Source organism: Montipora foliosa, chromosome 1 (genome assembly GCF_036669935.1).
Source record: "Montipora foliosa isolate CH-2021 chromosome 1, ASM3666993v2, whole genome shotgun sequence".
In the NCBI taxonomy this organism is placed as follows: domain Eukaryota; kingdom Metazoa; phylum Cnidaria; class Anthozoa; order Scleractinia; family Acroporidae; genus Montipora; species Montipora foliosa.
The window spans coordinates 4,284,747-4,308,992 of record NC_090869.1 but is presented as its reverse complement, the minus strand read 5'-3'; the positions used below and the strand labels follow the sequence as shown (position 1 = coordinate 4,308,992).

The window sequence follows — 24,246 nt, the reverse complement described above, 5'->3', positions numbered from 1 at the left end:
GTTTTATCCCCGCAACTGCAATATGGCCAAGAACCACATGAACGTTTTTTAATGAACGGCAAATCTGTTGATTCAACAAGTGGATTCAATCTTGGCTTTGCTATGGGGAACAATCTGTCTTAGTGGAAGGAAAAAATCAGCACCTGTATCAGTTTTGTCTGGTGTTCCGCAGGGCACTGTACTTGGCCCCTTAATGTTCCTTATTTACGTTAACGATATAGGTAAAAATACAAAGTCTCGTATCCAAGTCTTTGCCGATGATACACTCTTATATAGCACCGTGAGCAGTTATGATGACGCCAATACCCTACAGCAAGATCTTGATAGCTTAGTCGCCTGGACCAATCTCTGGCAAATGTCCCTCAATCGTGACAAATGTAAGACCCCTGAATGTCTGTCGGTCGAAAAATCCAATCATTCACCAGTACCCAATGAACGTAGTTCCTTTGGAATCTGTATTTCACCATCCTTACTTGGGAGTTGAACTGTCTTCCAATTTAAATTGGAGCTTTCATGTAGAGAACATTGTAGGGAAGACTAACGGGTCCCTTTGTTGTGACTAATGTTATATTTGGTGGGGTATACATGAAGGATTATACCTCGTGACTACAACATGAGCTGGGCTCAAGCCCTTGATTATATATGATCGCACGTTTGTATTAAATATACTTTTCTTGCCGGATTATATATGTGATGCGAGTCTTAATACCCTTGGTTTCATCAGACGTAATGTTTATTCCTGTCCAGAAAGTGTTAAAAGTCAGGCCTACCTCACCCTCGTTCGCCCTTGCCTGGAGTACGCCTGCAGCGTGTGGGACCCCATACTCAGAAAACCTGCTTCGGTATGTGCGGGAACCCGGTACAGTCACAAACCTCCTAAACGATTTGAAATGGAATTCATTACAACTGAGACGCAAAATTGCGCGACTTATCCCGCTTCACGCGTGTTACACGCTCCTATCATAGCAGTAAATTCATTAACATTGGCAGTAACAGCAACACCTTCAAGAACAACTTTTTCACCAAAACCATAAAAGCACGGAACACTCTACCTTCTTTTTTTATTAGATCAGCCATCTGTGGACGATTTTAAATCTGCTATAACGAACTATTTTAGTCCATCCCAATGATTTTTTTTTTCACATGCACATTCACAGTGATGGGAAACCTTTGTGAATTATAATTTAAATAAATAAAAATAATAAATTTTAAATAGGTGGGTTCTGGTTTATCAGTTTCAGCTCTTGGATTTCTTCAATTTGACTACTGTCTGTTTTGTTGTTATGTAGCACCATCGATCAGTAATCCATTCAGAAGATTAAACCAAGCCGACCACATTGCTGATGGAAAGGCCAGACCATAACGCCGGGAACTCCACACCCTATTCTTTTCGACTAGCGTGTGGGATCTTTAACGTCCCACAGAGTTTATGAACCTTGAAGGGTTGTGAGACGGGGATTTACATTTTATATTTGCGAGTGTAATTACAAGGCACTACTTTCTTCTCAGTTATTTTAAGAACGTGAGCGTTGATCCATACTACCGACAGGTTACCAACTGCAACTGTTGGGGGACAGTCGGTCAACTGTCGGCCTACAGATGGGGTACAAGCAGTTATCTTTTAATTAAGCAAATGGTAAATAAAGCTGTCGGCCGACAGTCGGCCAACGGTCGGCCGACTGTTGGCCAACAGTTTGCGAACTGTCGGCCGACTGTCGGTGGAGAGGAGATGTTCTTGACAATTACCCGATCGCGAACTACCTGGGCTCCTTACAACAACGTATGAAGAATATCTTTCATATAAAAAAGAAAATACAAGAGGATAACTTTCTTTTTAAAGGTTCTTTTATTATTTACCTGTCGTATTTGAATTTAACGATACATGGCACTGAAGTAAGCATCGCCACTCAACGGACGTGCGCCCGCCATGTTGGATTTCTACTTTTACCGATTTGATTTTGATTTTTTTGTTAGATTTTCGAGGTACGCACATGCGTACGCGCGTATATGGTCGCTACTCCCGCAGTGACATCCGCAACCAACCAAATAGCAGCATCCCACGTAAACGCCACTTGGCGTCTTTCCAGTGATTCCCCAGTCTGCTCGCGCTAGAAAAAAAGGGAACGAGGCTCATCCCGGAAATGGGGAACCCCCCTGGGGTTCGTCAAAAATCGAAAGTCTCTACAGTGGTACTCGAAGGATATTCAGTTTATTCTGTTTTTGCGATAGACTTTGGTTGAAATGTTCAACTACTTGCGCATCCAAAAGAAGGTAAGGCCCACCTTCAAGTATTTGTATTTCTGCATTCCCGTGTAGCTTTTAGTTCGTCGTGCAGTTACACAGCACATAATTAAACCAAATACATGTGCAGTATGGTGTCCTTGGTCCGCGACTTTTCCGAACATGATGTTATATATTTCCTCGTTAACTAAAATACCACCAAAAACAAATGTGTCCAATGATTTCTTGATTATTCGTCTTTCACGTGACGAAATTTCGGCTTTCCTCAGTTCTATCGGCGAATGTGCGGAATTCAAGTTTGTTGACAGGTGTTTTAGTTTGTCTTTCTAGAAAGCCTCTACTTTTGCGGCTCCGTAACTTACATGATCATGTTTACTTGGCTTGTGTAAAGATAAAACGCAACGGGAACACGTGTCTTTTTGCAAAACAGATTTACAAATAAACTAATTATATTTCTGCGGTTGGGAACGAATTTGCTGCAGAGTTTTAAACTTTTTTTTATCGACTCTTGGAAAATATCAACAAATTCTGCCTACACTAAACCCGAGACATTCAATGTGAAATAGTTTATTTAGGACGAGCCAGTCAGTCATCTAGAGCACACTACATATACATATCGTTATACAGTCTTACAAGGATAGACGTAGACATAATAAGCATGAAAAGCGAAAAAGGTGTGCCACGTCAGATACGAAAAACCACTAAAAAACCACCCTTTAGACGTGGCCAAAAAATCTGTGGAAACGTATTCCCCATCTAATGCTGTGGCACCAGACCTCGGGGAAGAGGTAAACAGAGTAAACCATAAAATATATGATATAAAATTAAAGCAAGTGAAGCTAAGACTGACTGACGTAGAATGATTAACGTTTCCCACCAAAACCTTTAAATAGTCCCCAGAATCCTTAGACAATACCCGAGCCTCTACATCGTGCCGTCAGAATAGCAATTTCTGACTGAACGTCAGAAATTCCATTTTTCGCATAGGGGTCGTCCTTGGTCCGAGACTTATACTACTCATGATCCCAGAGAACTTAAATCTCGCAAAGCCAAAGAAAAACCCTTCGATAAATGGAAAAGGTCTTTGCTTTAACTGAATATTTTCAAAATCTTCTTTAGACATGTTTACGAACAGGTTATACCTTCTTTTGTATGTCTAGAATACCAAAAATGAAATGGAGTTTGTGTTGGGAGACGGTCAATTGCAAATAATAGCAGATTATATACTCACAACGACATCCAATACGATTGTAGCTGAGATATATCAAGGATAATAAAGAATAAATAAATTCTCATGTTCGTACAGAAATTATCGGGATTAACAGGTGTTTTTTTGGGCTACTTACACGATTCGCGGACCAAGGACCAAATTCGCGGACGAAGGGCTCGCGATTACATTCACCTTTTTTCGAATTACAAGAGAAATGTTTCAGTTTGAAACTTGCCAATTTAATATTATCGCAAGAAACGTATCATATAGCATAATGAGGTAGGGACCTGGGCGAAAATCTTGCCACAAACACTGCTAAAAATACAGAGATTGTATAGGATTCTAGCTGAATTTGAACCTCTGTAACTCTGCTATGAAAGCTATATTTTGACAGCTAAAATGCATTTGTACTGACATTATTTTCATGAAGAATAAAGAACAGAACCAGGCTAGAACGACCGTAAACGTATTTTTAAAATTTCATACAAATCCTTCTAATCAAAATTATGCAAATTGCCGCTCAGTTGGAAGCGAGATGAGGAGATTTACAATTCCACTTTACCGACGTCATACCTAATTTTCTGGTTAAGAAATCATAGCAATAAAATCATTAAGATCAGCAGAAAATGTTGGAAATCCACCTCTTTGTAGCAGCGTTCCAGGGGTTCAAGTAAAACCCCATACATTCATAGCCTTCAGAGCAGGTGTTTTTTTGGAGGCGTACTCTTTTTCAAGGTCCAACGTTCGTAATGGACCGCCATTTTGAAAGCACAGAGCCATTAGAGGATTGGAACGAGGGAGGGGCGGCGATGGGAGAAAAAACGCCTGTTGAATTGACAAACACCTCTTAATTAGTTGCGCTTTATCGCATTTCCGGAAAAGCAGAAAGAGCCAATAACAACCGAGTTCGTTTTTTTAACCGGAAATTACAAATTTACTTTCGACAAAAACATCGACATGCTCATGGATATTCAGAGAGATTTGCGGTTGCAAACAGGGGTAGTCCATGGACCTGGTCCACAGGGGTGGTCCGTGGACCTGGAGTCCATGGTTTGTATACGTCCCTGTTTTTCAGCCGATCGAGAAATGACTTTTTTCAGAATTTCCTTAGCAGAAGCAAAGATCATTTGATACTTGCCGCTCTCTACGCCTTCTAAACTGGCGTCCGAAAGTGATATATCAGTTAAAGTGCCACTACGACGAAAATTTTTGGTTTTCTTTTCGGATTTTTTCAACATCAATTAAGTCAATATGTTCAAAATAATACAATGCATTTAAATTTGGAACGATAGAAGCGAGATAAGTCGGGAATTAAATCGCCAGCCAAAAACCGCTAAAAATCTGTCCGCCCTTACAAGCGGTCTTCACGCAAGACTTGGCTCGTGACGTCATACGCGCGTCGATTCGTGGTGTTTGACAAAGCGAACAAGTCCATCAAGGAGTAATGTATATAAAATGAGCAAAAAGCAACTCGGCGATCTCTCACATCTCATAAATGGTATGGGAAATTAGCCGCGTTTAGTTTGAGCGGTGCGCGTATGACGTCACACCCCAGGCGATCCAGCTAGACCCAACCCTTTTCCTCGCTCACGGTCATTTGCCGTTCGAGTAATGGCGGACAGCAAAAACCGAAAAACTACGTTAAAATGATCATACTTCCCGTGGGAATTTTGAGATAAAAATTGGCGTGATACCTAGTTAGGACATCTATTTTCAAAATCTAAAGCAAAAATGACATGCAGAATTTTCATCGTAGTGGCACTTTAAATGCATCGAAGCAGCTTTGAATATCTGATCTTGCACTATACTTCTTAAGCGGGAAAACAACTATAACACATGCGGGTTTGTTTCACATGATTTTCTTTCTCTAACAAACAACTGGAAGATAAGAATCTTTCCAAAGCCAGTTGGAAGAACTGCCAATAAACCTTCTCTAGAAAGCAAGGTCAATATGGCTTCTTTCTGTTCCGATCGCAATTCAAACGATATTCCCAGTCTGGAGAGATCCTAAATAGCTTCTTCGAGTGCTGAATCCAAGCTTCGCAACTCCGCCATGTTCTCATTTGCATTGTAATTCTGCCTGGAAAGAACTGGAAGAAAAATATGCTTTTGATTGACAGGAGGTGATCACCGCACCAATCAGAACCCCGTCCAAAAATTTGAACGGGTTCGCCAAACGAACAGTTAGTGTATGCAGGCGTATTTCTCTCCCCTTCCCCTTCCCCCACTACCATTTCATACTGTGCTCCTCTCACTGTGTGCAATTTTCTTGACTCTCCTCAGGCCTCTGTTAGTCTCGCTATTCAAGGTGAGGCTGGACAATCTGCGAGCCAGCGTGTCATGCGAGCCATGCAAATTTCGCATTTAAGTCTAGGCACCCATTTCAAATAGCGCTGATAAACTGTTATTAAGTCTATATAAGCACCCATTTTTCATTTAAATCTGAAGCGATCGCAGACAAGTGTACCACTAATCCTCCGCGAAGCGAGGAGAAAAAGGAACGCACTTCAAGTCTGATTGGACGTGTTTCAAGGCGAACAACGGTGCGTCGCCGACAGGACACAGATCATCTCAGACACACTTTCCATTAAAATTGTCTTAGCCAGAAGCGTCGTAATGGTCGGGAAAGTAGAACTATACAATGCTGGCCAAAAATAATGGGACAATTTGCTACATTCATCTCAAACTCTTTCTCTGCCTCCTCTACCCCTCGCATTGTTGTTACGCTGCTATGTCCATGTACAGTCGGAAGGATCCCAGTTGCTATCAAATTGCGAGGGGAAGGGGGTCTGCAAATGACAATGAGAGCTTGAATAAGGTTATGGAGACTACTAATTGATCTGTAGAATAAAAATGTACACTGTCTGAGCCATTTTGTGTTCTGCCCCGTAAATTTTTGACCAGGATTGTAGATTCAACTCGTATCTCGATGATCCAGACCGTGTGTCGCATATCGCCGCAGACCGGGGACAGATGTTTCCACATGTCTGAGATGTGGTCCAGACCTATCGGCAATCGTGTCGCAGACTGTTGCAGATCATGTGGAAACCAGGCTTTATAAACTGCTCCTTGTCTGTCCTTAGGTTGGTCTTTGTCTTTGAGGTTAGTCAGTAGTTTTCGTAAGGTAGTGATGGGTCTGTGAGCAACACGGTTGTTGTAAGGCTGTAGGATCCTTGCGATAATCTCAGAAGTTCTTTTGATGTAGGGTAGGTGTCAGGTTAGTGTTTGTTGCGTTACGTTCTGTACAGCAAGTGTTGGGTGTAACGGAGTCGCAGCTGTAGTTGTTCTCAGGACTGAAAACGTTATCTTAGTACTTATGTTCGTCTACTAACCGGTCGTTTGAGTCACAAACCAGTAGCGCGCGTCTCGTCAAGGTCCCTATTTTTGTAGCCTTGTGTGACGTAGGGTTTAAGATGATTCATCATGGAGTCTGTCAGTGTGGGTGGGTTTCCTGTAAACCGTCGGCTGTAGTCTTGTTGTGGTCACGGAGAAAACTCTCACATGTTTAAAAGTCGCTTTTCGTCAAGAATATCTATAAATAAGTAAAGAAGTCAAAGAAATAAGTTAATTAATGAATTAAGTAAAATATATTTTTTCAGACTTTCGAGGTACGCACATGCGTACGTGTGTATATGGTCGCTACACCCCTAGTGACATTCGCAACCAACCAAACAGCAGCATCCCACGTAAACGCCAATAGGCGTCATCCCAGCGTTCCCCCAGTCTGCTCGCGCTAGAAAGAAAGGGAACGAGGCTCATCCCGGAAGTGGGGAAACCCCCTGGGCCGAGCTGGGCTTCGTCGAAAATCGAAAGTCTCGACAGTGGTACTCGAAGGCTATTCAGTTATTCTGTTTTTTCAATAGACTTTGGTTGAACTGTTCAACTACTTGCGCGTCCAAGACAAGGTAAGGCCCACCTTCAGATAGTTGTATTTCTGCATTCCCGTGTAGATTATTTCGTCGTGCAGTTATACAGCACATAATTAAACCAAATACATGAAGACTTTTCATGGATATTGACGCCATATTGGTTGGGGGGGCAAACACTGCTAAAATTACAGTAATTGTTTGGGATTTAGCCCAATTTTAACGTTTGTAACTCTGCTATAAACGCTACATTTTAACAGCTAAAATGTCTCTCAAAAGGCATTAGTACTGGTATCAGGCTAGAACGACCGTAAACGTATTTTTGAACTTTCATACAAATCGTTCAAATCAAAATTATGCAAATTCCCGCTCAGTTGGAAGCGAAATAAGAAGATTTACAATTCCACTTTACCGATGTCATGACTAATTTTCTCTTGGATAAATCATAGCAATAACGACCAATAACATCATTAAGATTAGCCGAAAATGTTGGAAATCCGCCCCTTGGACATAACGTCTCGTGGACATAACGGAGCGCCTGACTGGCAGCACACGTCAAAATTCGCTCCTTTCAATCTTGGTTTTTTTCGCTACTTTTACACCCTGTCTGGCTAACTATACTATCGCCTTAATTTGATATCTGTCCCGAATGGCCATAACCTACACAAGCTTCTTTTTAAGAAGTTTATCGTCAACTTTTTTGAACAAGAATCTCCTCGCTTCAAACCTATGGTGACGCTTGACTACTCTTGGGGTTTCACGTGTAAAACCTACGCGCTTAAGAGGCTTAAGAGGAGGGACACGACGACGAAGATTGAGACTCGCCGATCGCAGGGAAATTACTCTTGAATCTAACAACAGCGTTTTTTACGTCGAATTTATCTGCGAGAGATTCACCAGAAGAGAACGATTTGCATATTACACCATTTTGCACATTAAATATTCAAATTGACTCCTCTCGCACAGGAAATGTTGACAGTCGTTCCATCCCAGTGATTGTATCCCGAATCCACCCATGCGCGAGATTACTCGCCGGCCTCAGTGTGCGCCTCTGGGGCGCGCGGGCGTAACTTTTCGAATTTTGCAGCAGTGAAGCGGTTATCGCATGGGCGATGTAATGCACTTACCGAACACGGAGTTAGATTACTCCTCGCTAATACCATGTCTCTAGCTCCTAAAATGGACGAGGTGAGAAGTGTGATTCTCGATGTAGACCCTGACTTAGCCTTTTTTACTGGGAAGATACAATAAAATCAGTGCCATGTAAAAAGTCGCCAAAGCGTTTTCAGACTTTTCAGTGTGAAACATGTAATGGGGAATGGGGAAAGAGGACAACTTCTCCTCACTCATAGTGCTTCGTCGAAGAGGGGTTTTCAGTCTCTTCATGCTGCTAAAACTGCGTTCGGCAGCGTAGGGCGACACAGGATCGATAGGTGAGCAAAGTGACAATAGCGACATACAGAGCAAGAGCAATACAATAAGAGAAAATCTTAAGTAAAGTACGATCGTCCGGGTGAGTGTAGTCCTGAGAAGGGCTGCTTCAAATGACATTGACTGACGTTTAAAAACCCATAAGAGTTGAAACGTGTAACGCGCGTTCACAGCTTCCGAATATTCAGTGCGAACTGATTGGTTGAATGTTTCAGTGCTAAGTCCATATTTGGAAACTCCTTGCTCTTGTTGTTCCAAATATGGTACTTAGCAAATCGAATATTCAGAAGCTTGTTTCCCAACACACAAGGGGCCGTTACACGTTTCAACCCTTATGGGTTTCTGCTGACGTTTAGATAACCTGAGCGGAAGTCATCTTCAGAGTCACGTGATTTGTGTAACGTCAGTAGATACTATAAGAACTCCGGTCGTAGATGTCATTGGTGAACTTATTCGTTTAAGACTAAACAGTGATTGGTGCGTTTCGATCCGTTTATAAGTCTAAGGTCTGTACGTGTATCGTGGAATACGTTGGGCAGTACTGTGATTGAGTAAATTAGTGTGTTGTTTGTCTGTTGTTGATGTCGTCGATGAATCGTTTGTAGGGTGCGGGAAGTTGTGGACATCGGTTTATTGGTGTCTGTTCTAAGTTAGTGAACCAGCTTTCCAGTACGATCCATTGGTAGTAGTTGGTGATGTAGGTAACACATGCAGCAGAGTCCTAGTCGATTCTGTGGTTTGTCTTGAGATGGTGTTCAGCAAATTATGTTATTGTTGGTGTCACCGTTCCTGTCGCTTGTCTGTTTTCAGTCAGTCTGGTATTCAACTTTCTGCCGGTCTCACCGATATAAGTGGCTTGGCAGTCGCAGCATTGAATCTTTAGCTTGGTTTCCGTATGATCTGCAACGGTCTGCGACCATCGGAAGCTGTCTGCGTCGGTCTTATCGTAGGCGATTGTAAACACTGGAGGCAAATGTTTTCATTTAAATCTGAAGCGATCGCAGACAAGTGTACCACTAATCCTCCGCGAAGCGAGGAGAAAAAGGAGCGCACTTCAAGTCTGATTGGACGTGTTTCAAGGCGAACAACGGGGTGTCGCCGACAGGACACAGATCATCTCAGACACACTTTCCATTAAAATTGTCTTAGCCGGAAGCGTCGTAATGGTCGGGAAAGTAGAACTATACAATGCTGGCCAAAAATAATGGGACAATTTGCTACATTCATCTCACTCTTTCTCTGCCTCCTCTACCCCTCGCATTGTTGTTACGCTGCTATGTCTATGTACATTCGGAAGGATCCCAGTTGCTATCAAATTGCGAGGGGAAGGGGGGGGGGGGCTCTGCAAATGACAATGAGAGCTTGAATAAGGTTATGGAGACTGCCAATTGATCTGTAGAATAAAAATGTAGTTAACGGAATAGAGTGTAATGTGAAGTGCTAGATTTCTATCCCATATGAACCATGTGAGCGTTAGCCCTACTGATGAAAATGGGCCCACACAAGGACAGAAAAACTCTGGCCAGGGTGGGAAATGAACCCACGACCTTCTGGTTAGATCTCCGCCGCTCTACCGACTGAGCTACAAGGTCAGACGGGAGCAGGCCGTGAGAACTGAAGACGCTAAAGTCACGGCAATTGAACATGTACAAGTACAAGGAAAGGTTACGTTTGTATAAACGTAACCTTTCCTTGAATAAAAATGTACACTGTCTGAGTCATTTTGTGTTCTGCCCCGAAAATGTTTGACCAGGATTGTAGATTCAACTCGTATCTCGATGATCCAGACCGTGTGTCGCATATCGCTGCAGAAAGGGGACAGATGTTTCCTTGTCTGCGATGTGGTCCAGACCTATCGGCGATCGTGTCGCAGACTGTTGCAGATCATGTGGAAACCAGGCTTTATAAACTGCTCCTTGTCTGTCCTTAGGTTGGTCTTTGTCTTTGACATTTAGTCAGTAGTTTTCGTAAGGTAGTGATGGATCTGTGAGCAACACGGTTGTTGTAAGGCTGTAGGATCCTTGCGATAATCTCAGAAGTTCCCTTGATGTAGGGTAGGTGTCAGGTTAGTGTTTGTTGCGTTACGTTCTGTGCAGTAAGTGTTGGGTACAACGAAGTCGCAGCTGCAGTTGTTCTCAGGACTGAAAACGTTATCTTAGTACTTATGTTCGTCTGCTAACCGGTCGTGTGAGTCACAAACCAGTAGCGCGCGTCTCGTTAAGGTCCCTATTTTTGTAGCCTTGTGTGACGTAGGGCTGTAAGATGATTCATCAAAGAGTCTGCCAGTGTGGGTGGGTTTCCTGTAAACCATCGTCTGTAGTCTTGTCACGGAGAAAACTCTCATGCACATGTTTAAAAGTCGCTTTTCGCCAAAAAAATCTATAAATAAACAAAGAAGTCAAAGAAATAAGTTAATTAAATCAATCAGTTAAGTAAAATATATTTTTTCAGACTTTCGAGGTACGCACATGCGTACGTGCGTATATGGTCGCTACGCCCCTGGTGACATTCGCAACCAACCAAACAGCAGCATCCCACGTAAACGTCATTAGGCGTTATCCTAGCGTTCCCCCAGTCTGTTCGCGCTAGAAAGAAAGGGAACGAGGCTCATCCCGGAAGTGGGGTAACCCCCTGGGCTTCGTCGAAAATCGAAAGTCTCTGCAGTGGTACTCGAAGGTTATTCAGTTATTCTGTTTTATCAATAGACTTTGGTTGAACTGTTCATCTACTTGCGCGTCCAAGACAAGGTAAGGCCCACGTTCAGATAGTTGTATTTCTGCATTCCCGTGTAGATTATTTCGTCGTGCAGTTATACAGCACATAATTAAACTTTTCATGGATATTGACGCCATATTGGTTGGGGGGGCAAACACTGCTAAAATTACAGTAATTGTTTGGGATTTTAGCCCAATTTTAACGTTTGTAACTCTGCTATAAACGCTACATTTTAACAGCTAAAATGTCTCTCAAAAGGCATTAGTACTGGTATCAGGCTAGAACGACCGTAAACGTATTTTTGAACTTTCATACAAATCGTTCAAATCAAAATTATGCAAATTCCCGCTCAGTTGGAAGCGAAATAAGAAGATTTACAATTCCACTTTACCGATGTCATGACTAATTTTCTCTTGGATAAATCATAGCAATAACGACCAATAACATCATTAAGATTAGCCGAAAATGTTGGAAATCCGCCCCTTGGACATAACGTCTCGTGGACATAACGGAGCCCCTGACTGGCAGCACACGTCAAAATTCGCTCCTTTCAATCTTGGAGTTTTTCGCTACTTTTACACCCTGTCTGGCTAACTATACTATCGCCTTAATTTGATATCTGTCCAGAATGGCCATAACCTACACAAGCTTCTTTTTAAGAAGTTTATCGTCAACTGTTTTGAAATCTCCTCGCTTCAAACCTATGGTGACGCTTGACTACTCTTGGGGTTTCACGTGTAAAACCTACGCGCTTAAGAGGCTTAAGAGGAGGGACACGACGAAGAAGATTGAGACTCGCCGATCGCAGGGAAATTACTCTTGAATCTAACAACAGCGTTTTTTACGTCGAATTTATCTGCGAGAGATTCACCAGAAGAGAACGATTTGCATATTACACCATCTTGCACATTAAATATTCAAATTGACTCCTCTCGCATTGGAAATGCTGACAGTCGTTCCATCCCAGTGGTTGTATCCCGAATCCACGCGCGAGATTACTCGCCGGCCTCAGTGTGCGCCTCTGGGGCGCGCGGGCGTAACTTTTCGAATTTTGCAGCAGTGAAGCAGTTATCGCACGGGCGATGTAATGTACCTACCGAACACGGAGTTAGATTACTCCTTGCTAAAACCATGTCTCTAGCTCCTAAAATGGACGAGGTGAGAAGTGTGATTCTCGATGTAGACCCTGACTTAGCCTTTTTTACTGAACATGGCTGAGGGTCACCATAAGTGAGAACCACCTTGTCATCCCTGGCTACCATTTCATGTCAAGAAACCGCACCTCGGATATTCACGGAGGGATTAGTCTGTACATCAAGAATCATATCAAATTTAGACCTCTTGAACACCTACACGATCCGGACTTCGAGGCCATGTTAACGTGTCTTAGACCGCCCTGATTACCGCGCGAAATTACATGCCTAATCGCCGGTACTATTTGTCACACGCAAACAGTCAACGATTCTGCGATGCTGGACCACTTAATAGCCCTTTTCACGGTTAGTTTTCCTCATTTGCATTACAATGTAATCTACTGTAGCGTGCATGTGAGCCAATTTCGGGCTATTTTGTCGTTTTAACCCGAAATTGCCTCGCACCCACATTAGATTACATTGTAATGCAAATGAGAAAAACTAACCGTGAAAAGGGCTATTGCGACTCTAACATCTATTGTAAAAGTCATTAATAATTCATAAGGAGGACAGCCAACAGAAACGCACTATTCAGGTCACATGTGTTGGTTTGTAAATCCCGATAAAGTTCAATTGTCTGAAAGCACGGAGGGGGATTGAATAGATATCAGGAAAAGGCTGGGGTTGATGAATTTGTAATTAGTTGAATTATCAGTAAAATTAAATTTCATAAAGACTTCTATCTTGCCTAATTAGTATGCTTAACTTTAATAAAAACGATTCCTGTAAATTTGTACAAAGTTTATTAATCAATCACAAGTTTGACATTTCAATCACAACTATTAGGTAACAATTTACTTGTCTCTTGTGTGCTTTGTCGAGAAAATTTAATGCATCCTCTTCTTCCGTCTCACGCAAATGACAGTTGCGAATTGAGCGGATAACGCTCTCCATTTTGCTTGGCCACTTCACAAACAAACTGAATTGCTCAACCAAAAGTTTAGCTTATTTGGCGACATGTGCTCTACTGAAACGATCACAGAACAATACGTATACCCAAGAGAATCGAATATATACATACAAATTTCATACAAATCCTTCTAATCAAAATTATGCAACTTGCGGCTCAGTTGGAAGCGAAATGAGAAGGTTTGCAATTCCACTTTACCGAAGTCATACCTAATTTTCTCTTTCATTGATAAATCATAGCAATAAAATAATAATAATAATAATAATAATAATAATAATAGTAATAGCTTTATTTAAACTGCTAAAAATGTATCAGTTTGTTAAAAATAAACTGGTATTAATACATGAGCAGATAAATATAATATTTCTGAAACTACATAAAAATGATTATCGATAAAGGGTGAAATACAATCATATCACTTACAATCAAAATCAACTATTTAAATATTATCTTAACAGATAAAAAAGGAACGCAATAAGAAATACAATATTTAATTTACCGTGCACCTATGACTTAATTTGTCCGATTTTAGCAAAAAACTATATAAGGCTGCTTTGAATGATGAAAAGGTTGTAATTGATCTTATCGATTTTGGTAAATCGTTCCAATCCTTCGCTGCAGCATATTGAAAAGTTTTTTTGTCCAACTGTTGTATTTGCTTTTGGTAAATGTAGCGTAGTGTTGTCTCTGAGATCTCTCCCGTGCAGACTTGATCGCCGAGGTAAATAGCCTTTTAGTTTGTTTGGACAGTTATAGTCGTTGATGATTTTATAGACCAACTGAAATCTCAGAAAACGCCTTCGATTTTTTAATGTTAAGAGTCCCAATTTAGATCTCATACTCTGAGTGCAGGAAGTCCTGTTAGCTTTGAGTATGGTACGCATAACCTGATTTTGGAGCCTTTCTGGGCTGTCTATCATTGAATTTGAACATTCCATCCAAACAGACCATCCGTAATCAAAGATTGGTAGCATCGTTTGTTTATAGATCTTCAATAGAACGCTTCTAGCCAGTAAACTAGAAAGTCTGTTTATAACACGGATTTTTGGATACGTTCTTTTTCGCATATATGAAAGATGCTCTTTCCAAGCCAATGTACTATCGACGTAGACACCAAGATATTTATAGTTTGTAACTTCCTTGAGACGATGATCGTGAATAAAGATATTTAAATCATTAGAGTTTTTGAGACTTCTTCATGGCTTCTGATAGGATGCGGAAAAAAATTAAAGATTATGCGGAAATTTTTGGCCATATTATGCGGAAACATGCGTTGATTATGCGGAAATTACACCGGATTATGCGGAAACTTAAACAAGTTATAAAACTAATAATTAGGCCCGTCCAATGTATTTAAATGCTTACGGTAAATCCGTAATCGAAATTGCAACCAATACAATCGCATTTGACTGAATTTTTGCCCTTTGTGAGTAAAATACATGGAGGAGTCATCAATTTGCGACCAGCTTTCACCGTTGAAATAAAAGGGTTAGCAGTTGGGATTTTCCCGCAACTTTTGGTAAAATAAATAAAGCGATAAAAAATTATTTTGTTTCTCATCATGAATTTTGTTTCAATTTGGAGATAATGGAGCAAAATTGTAATACCTTTGGAGCGCGATCCATTCCCTCGATCATTGATTTAAAGTGCGTTTGATTCACCGTATTCCGGAATAAGAATACGTGAAGTGATGAATTCAAAACGGTATGTCTGGCGTTTTGAAGCAACAAGGATAATAAAGATATGTTTAAAATAGCATTTTAGCAGTTGTTCGACATTTTTAATGTGAATCTCCGTAAAAACGAAGGATTTCAAACTTGTATTCCATGTAATCCTATTCCGGAATACGGTCAATCGAGCGCGCCCTTAGTTTCTTATCAGTCACGTCATTTGCTGAAGTGTAACTGTTTCTCGTCCAATGGAAAGCATTGTAGGAACAAAAACTGGTGTCCAGGCTCATTGGCGAAAAAATGCGCGGAAACTGCTTATGATCTTTCTTACGAACTTTCATCTTGCGAACGAAATGGTGTGTTTTCTTCAATGTTCAGGAAAATAAGCGTTTCAAAACAGTCAATTTCTTCGGCTTTTATGTTTTTGAGGATGTTAAGGAGCTGCTTTATCACTAATATCAGATATTTCTTCTGTTTTTTGCGGAAAATATCGGAATTATGCGGAAGATGCGGATTTCAGTGAATTATGCGGATCCGCATCGCCGCATCCTGTCAGATGCCATGCTTCTTTGAGTTCCAATCTTCATGACTTCTGATTTTCCTGGGTGTACAACCATCTGATTACTTGATAACCATGAGCTAATGTTGTCAAGATTCCATTAACATAATTAGATGCTTTGTTGATATCTCCATCACTGTAATGGATTTCAGTATCGTCAGCAAACAAAGTACAACTTGAGTGTTTCACTGCTGATGTAACATCATTATAATGTGCGCAGAAGAGAGTTGGTCCTAAGACGGACCCTTGTGGGACCCCGTGTCGAAGTGCTGAAGATTTTGATTCTGTTGAGTTGCAAGTTACATATTGCCTACGATTATCAAGGTAGCTTTTAAACCAATGAAACGCAGAGCCGGACACACCTGCAGATTCCAACTTCTTTAAGAGTAGATTATGATTTATAACATCAAAGGCAGCAACAGCTATATGTTTAATATCAATGGACCATTTCCACTCGTCGACAAGACGGATTAAGGCTATATTACATGATGAACGTTTTTGATATGCAAATTGTTTTTCACTGATCAGTTTGTTTTCAACTGCAAAATCTTGGAATTTTTGATTTGCAAATCTTTCGAGCACTTTGGCTAAACAAGGTAAAACAGACACTGGTCGATAGTTGTTGCAGTTCGTAGGAATTCCTCCTTTAAAAAGTGGTGAAAAAAATCATTAAGATTAGCCAAAAATGTTGGAAATCCCACCCCTTTGTAGCAGCGCTCCAGCGGTCCAACAGGCAGACAACCCTAAGGATGTGAGAGCGCGTGACGTGACGTTATTTTGAGACAGTTGTAACGGCCGATTCAACTTATCGAGGAAAATGTTCCCTAAAAACTTTAAATCGCGATGTTTCTTTTCGAAAATTCATTTCATGGACACTCAAGTAAATAAAGTTCACTCACCTACTATTTTCTGCGTTGTCCTGAGTGATTTGATGGGTTTTTGGGATGCTTCGATTTCCTTTTCATAACCCACGCATCGCCAAATACAATATAAATAGACAAAGGCGTGCAACTTCCAAAATCGCTCACGGCCGAGTGCCACCTAGTCTCCTTCGCAGCCGCTCGGGCCAGAGTCACGCAACGCTCCCCTTCCCCACGTGGGGAAGGGGAGCGTTGCGTGACTCCGGCCCGAGCGGCTGCGAAGGAGACTAAGTGCCTCTAGAATTTAGCCGAATTTCTCCCACTTCCAAAAGCCGCTCACCTCCCAACCTTGGGCACGTAGAAAGTCGATAATTTTACTAGCATTGTGCCAAAAATCATCAAATTTACACGGCTCTGCAACCTCAAAATCCTGCTCGATTCTCAAGCTTCGCTCATTGACAAATGATCCGGACACTGTTCATGCATCAATGGAATTTGATAACCATAATCAAAATCAAATTAACCAATCAAAAAGCACAGATTTCCCCCAAGAGACAAACTTATTAATCTGTGCTTTTTGATTGGTTAATTTGATTTGATCAAATTCAATGGTGCATGACTTCTGTCCGCATCATCTGGCACTCAGGACAACGCAGAAAATAGTAGGTGAGTGAACTTTATCTATCTGAGTGTCCATAAAATAAATTTTCGGAAAGAAACATCGCGATTTAAAGTTTTTATGGAAAATTTTCCTCGATCAGTTACAACTGTCTCAAAATAATGTGATGTCACGCGGTCTCGCATCCTTAGGGTTGTCTGCCTGTGGTCCAAGTAAAACCCCATACACTCATAGCCTGCAGAGCTGGCGTTTTTTGGGAGGCATGCACTTGTTCAAGGTCTAATGTTCACAATGGGCCGCCATTTTGAAAGAACACAACCGGTAGAGGATTGGGAGGGGAGAAAAACGCCTGCCAGTAAGGCCTGTGGAATTGACAAACACCTCTTAATTAATTGCACTTGATCGCATTTCCGGAAATGCAGAAAGAGCCAATAATATTTGAGTTTGTTTTTTTTCCTGGAAATTACAATTTTAGTCTTGACAAAAACGTCGACATGCTCATGGATATTCAGAGATTTGCAATTGCAAAGATATGTCGGAAAATACATCCAAGTGATAGCAAGTTATGGTGATTCATGGAAAGCAATGGTGCCGATTTGCTTGGTGTTGCAATGGGAACCAAAATGGGACCTAGCTACGCCAACTTTTTCGTAGGTTATATTGAAAATGAATTTTTCTCTAACTACAATGAACCAAAGTCTGATCTTTACAAACGTTTTATCGATGACTGCGTCAGGACTACTTCATCCGGCAAAGCGGAACTCAACCAATTCATTACTTCAGTCAATTCTTTCCACCCTGCTCTAAAATACACCTGGGAAATTTCCAAAAATTCACTTGCTTTCCTTGACATTAAACTTTCAGTCAACGGCAACGGTTTATCTACAAGCGTACACTACAAACCAACTACATTTGTCCTCTCATCCACAAGACGTAAAAAACGCCGTCCCATTCTCTTAATTTCTTAGACTAAGGCGCCTCTGTAGTGATAAGTCCGACTTTAACAGCAAGTGTGAGAAAATGTGCCAGTTTTTCAAACAAGTACGTGGCTACCCCGACTCCGCTGTCACCACAGGCAAACATCGTGCCCAAGAAATCCATCGAGAAACCGCACTACAAACATCACAGAACGAAGAAACAAACAGAATTCCATTCACCCTCACCTACCATCCACAAAACCTTGCAGTCAAAAATGACCTTCTCAAAACCTTCAAAATTCTCCGCAATGATCCCTAAACTAAACATATAACATATTGTTTATTATAATTTTTATTATTTCCTCTTCCACCACTGAGTCTGACAACCAACCGGGAACTTTCAAATGTACACGCACACGATGCAAAACTTGTCCATTTATTTCTAACACTAAGATCTCAGGACTGAATCAACCCATTAAAGTCACTGACCACTTTACATGCATCTTCGCAAATGTTATCTATTGCATAACCTGCACACTATGTAAGAAGACCTACATAGGCGAAACAGGGAGAAGATTGGTGGGCTGCTTCCGCGAACTCCTATGAGATGCAGAAAAAAAGGACACAGATGCATCAAAACCAGTTGCGTGCCATTTTAATCTTCCTAATCACACATGACAATTTGCTGCGTATCTTTACACCACAGGAACGCAGCCATAAGAATCTGGAACAAAAATTCATCTTTCAACTAGGTACACTCTATCCTCACGGAGTCAATAAATGCCTCTCATTCCATTAATTAATTCACAAATTCAGGTTACCACGTTTCCACCAATGGCAAAGCTCTTCCACACCCACCTAAAAAGCAACAACACCCACAATTCCTCTATTCGTTCTGACGAAGGGCTAACGCTCGAAACGTGGCCTTTCCAAATTGTTCATAGTGGTAATTCGACCTTTATCAACAGGTTTGATAAAACCAAATTTTCCTGTTTCACTCTCCCACTGACGCAGCACCACAGTTTGTTTAGAAACTAGAAATTTGTTTCTGTATCGTTGACCTGTTGAAGAGACTCGTTATTAAAATTTGACCAACAAGAAACATAAAAACCTTTCGCTTGTACAAAAATCCTTAGACGTTGGCCAGCATCTGGTTCTCAAAATAATTAAATAAATTATAGAAAACAAACCTTTGACTGGTCCACGTCTCAACAGTGTTAGATTCGTTAACAATTAATAGGCGCAGTAAGATTTTGGTGCAGAGGAGTGTTGCTGTATTTCAACCAATCGAGGAATGACTTTTCCAGAATTTCCTGAGCGTAAGCGAAGATCAGTTGATACTTGCCGCTCTCTACGCCGTCTAAACTAGCATCCAAAAGCGATATAGCAGTTAAATTCATCAAAGCAGCTTTGAATATCTGATCTTGCATAATACTTTTTCTATCACACTATCACACGTGTGGGTTTGTTTGACATGATTTACTCTAGCAAACAGCTGGAAGATAAGAATCTTTCTAAAGCCGGTTGGAAGAACTGCCAATAAATCTTCTCTAGAAAGTAGGGTCAATGTGGCTTCTTTCTGTTCCAATCGCAATCCAAACGATATTCTCAGTCCGGAGAGATCCGAAATAGCTTCTTTGAGTGCTGAAGCCAAGCTTCGCAACTGCGCCATGCCATTTGTATTGTAATTCTGCCTCGAAAGAATTGGAAGAAAAATATGCTTAATTGATTGACAGGAGGTGATCAGCGCACCAATCAGAACCCCGTCCAAAAATTTGATGGGGTTCGCCAAACGAACAGTTAGTGCCTGCAGGCATATTTCTCTCCCCTTCCCCTTCCCCCACTACCATTTCATACTGTCCTCCTCTCACTGTGTGCAATTTTCTTGACTCACCTCAGGCTTCTCTTAGTCTCGCTATCCAAGACATTGGCTGATAATTCTTACCAAAACCAAAATATGCCTGCTTTGCAGGCTACATACACTCACTGTAATTTTAGCTGTGTTTGCCCCCAACCAATGTGGTCTATTCTGATTCTACGCGATGTAGGGCACTGAGAGGCTGATTGTCCGGTCAGGCGAGTGGGCGTAGGTTGAAGTGAGGGTTACTCTGTCTTCTGTTGCTGTTGCTTCTGTTGTGTCTACATGTAGATGGCAATATATTGAGTGTATTAATTCTTAACACTGTCAATTGGACAGTCATGTTCTCAGAGAATTATGATCATCGTCGCAGTTGTTTTGTTGTCAAGATTGGCTATTGCGATGAAGTATCTGCTTTAATACTGTGCCTAACAACAATTACTGAACAAATGATTTTGAGAACATCAAAAAATGTTAAGGCCTTTTTGCAGGATTTCGCCTCGGGCATCCCAAGGAACTCAGAGTTTTGTTTTTAGACGTTGAAGGACTGACTACTTTGTGTTTCATGTGTTGAAGTTCTCATTTACTTTAGATTCCCTTGGCCCATTTTTTTGCAACTCACAATGACTAATTGTCCTTAAAAATCAAATCATAGGATTTGGCTTTGAGTGTTTTTTTCTAATTGCGTTCTAACAAGGGAGGAACTTATACAATGTACTAATTGGGTAGTTCTGTGAAATATCCCTTAGAGGGGTTATGTACATTTCACTAAACCCCTAGTCCATGGACTACTAAGGTCCATAACAAATTGACTTTTAGGATCAATCAAGCAATGCTGAAACAAACCACGAGTGTACTTCTAACAAATATGAAAGCTCAAACCATTGAAATTTAAGAGAACTTGCAAAATGTTCCTACCTACTTATAGAAATAGTCCTTTTCACACCTTGGGGTCGTTAATACAAAGTAGGTGAGATCACAACGAGCACCATAGGGAGCCCACACAAACAGTGTGTCTGTTTGTATGTTCGAAATATAAAGAAATGTATGGGAAATATTGAAGAGTCCTAATATAGTAAACTTACTTCGAGAAATGACTATGTTAAAGCTCAAAATAACCTTAGTTGTTGTGTATTGTCATTTCTGCGGCTGAAAATGGTGAATTTGAGCAATTTGGTGGGTTTTCCGTTGACTGTTACTACACGTCCTTAGAAAGAGACAAGGTCTCCCTGTGGATTTTGTCTGCCATCTTGCACTTTTAATTAACAGCTGAGTGATCAAGAAAAGTGGAGTGATAGGGCAATGACCTAACTCATTATTAACTGGCAGACGTGCGAACTGGTTCCTCTTGCAGTCACAATCACCGATGTCTCCACTGTTGTGAGTGACTCCAATGCTTGCTGGCTGCACATGTCTGGTCAGTGTGGTTAAAATGCAAGATGGCAGAAACACTTAGAACACTATAGAGTCACACCAGCTTGTGCATGCTTGTTGTATTCTTAGTTACTTTGGTGAGGAAGGAATAGGACCATTTTTTATAGGTAGGAAATTTTGCAAGTTCTCCTGAATTTCAAAGGGCTAGGCTAATATATATTTGTCAGTGGTACACTTGTGGAATCGCTGTTGTGCTTGTGTCCGTGTTCAGCATTGCTTGATTGATCTTTAAAGTTGATTTGTTTAGGTAGTCAATTTATGGTAGTCGATCCACTACTAGTCCAGTTCATTAGTTCATGGACAGAATCCATTGGGAGTAGTCCATGTACTAGGGTGTCAGTGAAATGTACCTACCGCCATAGAGGTGCGACGCTCTAACCAACTGAGCTATGAAGCCACTGACGTTGGGAGCTGGTCATTTGTGGGTTCTAATGGTCCCGTGAGGAATGAATCAATGATCTTAGTGGCTTCATAGCTCAGCTGGTTAGAGCGTCGCACCGGAATCGCGAGGTCACGGGTTCAAACCCCGTTGAAGTCCTGAATTTTTCAGGCTTCTTTACGCAATTGTAAAAATTGCGTTCGTAACTGCGAAGATCATAGCTTCACTTGATTTCATATCCGCAGTTCATATGATTCATTTCATATACCATTTCATCATTGATTCATTCCTCACGGACCATTAGAACCCACAAATGACCAGCTCCCAACGTCAGTGGCTTCATAGCTCAGTTAGTTAGAGCGTCGCACCGGAATCGCGAGGTCACGGGTTCAAACCCCGTTGAAGTCCTGAATTTTTCAGGCTTCTTTACGCAATTGTAAAAATTGCGTTCGTAACTGCGAAGATCATAGCTTCACTTGATTTCACATCCGCAGTTCGTATGATTCATTTCATATACCATTTCATCATTGATTCATTCCTCACGGGACCATTAGAACCCACAAATGACCAGCTCCCAACGTCAGTGGCTTCATAGCTCAGTTGGTTAGAGCGTCGCACCGGAATCGCGAGGTCACGGATTCAAACCCCGTTGAAGTCTTGAATTTTTCAGGCTTCTTTACGCAATTGTAAAAATTGCGTTCGTAACTGCGAAGATCATAGCTTCACTTGATTTCATATCCGCAGTTCATATGATTCATTTCATATACCATTTCATCATTGATTCATTCCTCACGGGACCATTAGAACCCACAAATGACCAGCTCCCAACGTCAGTGGCTTCATAGCTCAGTTAGTTAGAGCGTCGCACGGGCTCAAACCCCGTTGAAGTCCTGAATTTTTCAGGCTTCTTTACGCAATTGTAAAAATTGCGTTCGTAACTGCGAAGATCATAGCTTCACTTAACTTCTTAATTGTTATCTTTTATTTGAATTAGTCATTTTTACTTATTTCTATTTGGTTAATTAGTTTTTGAATTGCACAATTGTAAAGCGCCATAGAGCAGGCATTGGATATGGTGCTATATAAATCTGTCTATTATATATTATCATATTAGATATTTACAATCAGTCAACAAGTATTTCAAAGTGTGATCACTACTACCACCTGTTTCTTCCTTTGCCTGCATTTGTCAGCCATTAAAGACTTTCTCTTCACAAAAGGGCAGCAAATTTAGTAGTGGTCATACTTGACTGATCCTAAAAGTCTTAACCAATAAAATTGAAGGGAGTTTATTTGTTCTTATACCAGTCACAATGGATAAAGGAAACTTACAGTAATAAATGTTATGTTGGTAGATAACATAAGGCTTGGTGATGGGACTATGACGATGAATCAGGAATGAATGGTTATGGCTGCTGCAGCATCAGGAAGGTAATAAAATACATCCTTTTTATTTTGTTGTTCTTATCAATAATAATCCTGCTTTGTGCAATAATTGAATGGCATTTTGCATAATCCCAGTGACATTTTTCGTTTTCCAGCTATTTGTTTTATCCCGTCTTAACCTAGCTCTCAAACATTTTCTTTCTTTTTAGGTTATTTCTTCATTGTGTTGGGGATAACGAAAAGCGGTGGCTGGTTTTTAGCATTGGGCTAAACAAGGTTCTTGTTTCCCAAATACGCTCCTTTGTTGAAAGAGAAATTAAAAAGGAATACTGTAACATCAAAAGTAGTCATGGTATTGATACCCAGGCCACACCAACACGACTGACCCACTGGCCAAACTTACCAGCAAAGAAAGTGTTTTTGAAGTATGAGAACATTAATGGCAATGATGCACGACCCAAGGTGCATGGAAAGTTCAATTACTCTGCCTTTGACTGCCGCGTGTTATCTCATATTGACTTTGCTAAGTTATATGTGGAGAACTTCATGGCTAAGTTCAATGCCTTTGATGAACACTGTGATGCATCAGCTGTGCTTATCTTGCTTAGCAAGGTGCCAGTGTTTTCTGCTACTGTTCAGAGCGCTGCAAGTGATCTTCGACAATCCAGGAATTCTTGGGCCCATTGTGCTTTCAAGGATTGGGATACTGTGAAGTTCAGGCAGAGTTTTGATGAAATGGAAAAACTTGTGAAAGCACTTGGTCTGCCAGTTGGTGATCAGGCCAAACTATTATCTGATCTGCAGGACTGGGAAAGTAAAGGTATTTATCTACCTGGTAATAATTTTGACTCTCACTTGTATTCATGTCTGAGTTAGGAAAAAGTTTATTATAGGACCTAACATTTGGCAGTCAGCCCTTCTTGAAAGTGGGTAAAATTCTTTGGGTTATATGTAGCCCCAAGTGACTCAAAACTGGCCAGAAAAATTAATTGTTATAT

At 41.0% G+C, this 24,246-nt stretch overlaps 1 protein-coding gene across 2 annotated transcripts in view; it reads left to right on the top strand.

Moving 5' to 3' along the window:
* The first annotated feature begins 7,267 nt into the window (after window positions 1-7,267).
* LOC137999357 (uncharacterized) overlaps window positions 7,268-24,246 on the top strand; it is a 194,280-nt gene continuing 177,301 nt past the window's right edge. The window contains exons 1-3 of one of the 2 annotated variants that reach the window (XM_068845514.1): window positions 7,268-7,356; window positions 23,218-23,293; window positions 23,458-24,068. In XM_068845514.1, coding sequence (XP_068701615.1) covers window positions 23,265-23,293; window positions 23,458-24,068 — 640 coding nt within the window. In that variant the 5' untranslated portion in view covers window positions 7,268-7,356; window positions 23,218-23,264. Of the gene's footprint in view, window positions 7,357-11,382; window positions 11,496-23,217; window positions 23,294-23,457; window positions 24,069-24,246 lie in introns of those variants that run through there. The other variant, XM_068845433.1, reaches the window with a different exon arrangement.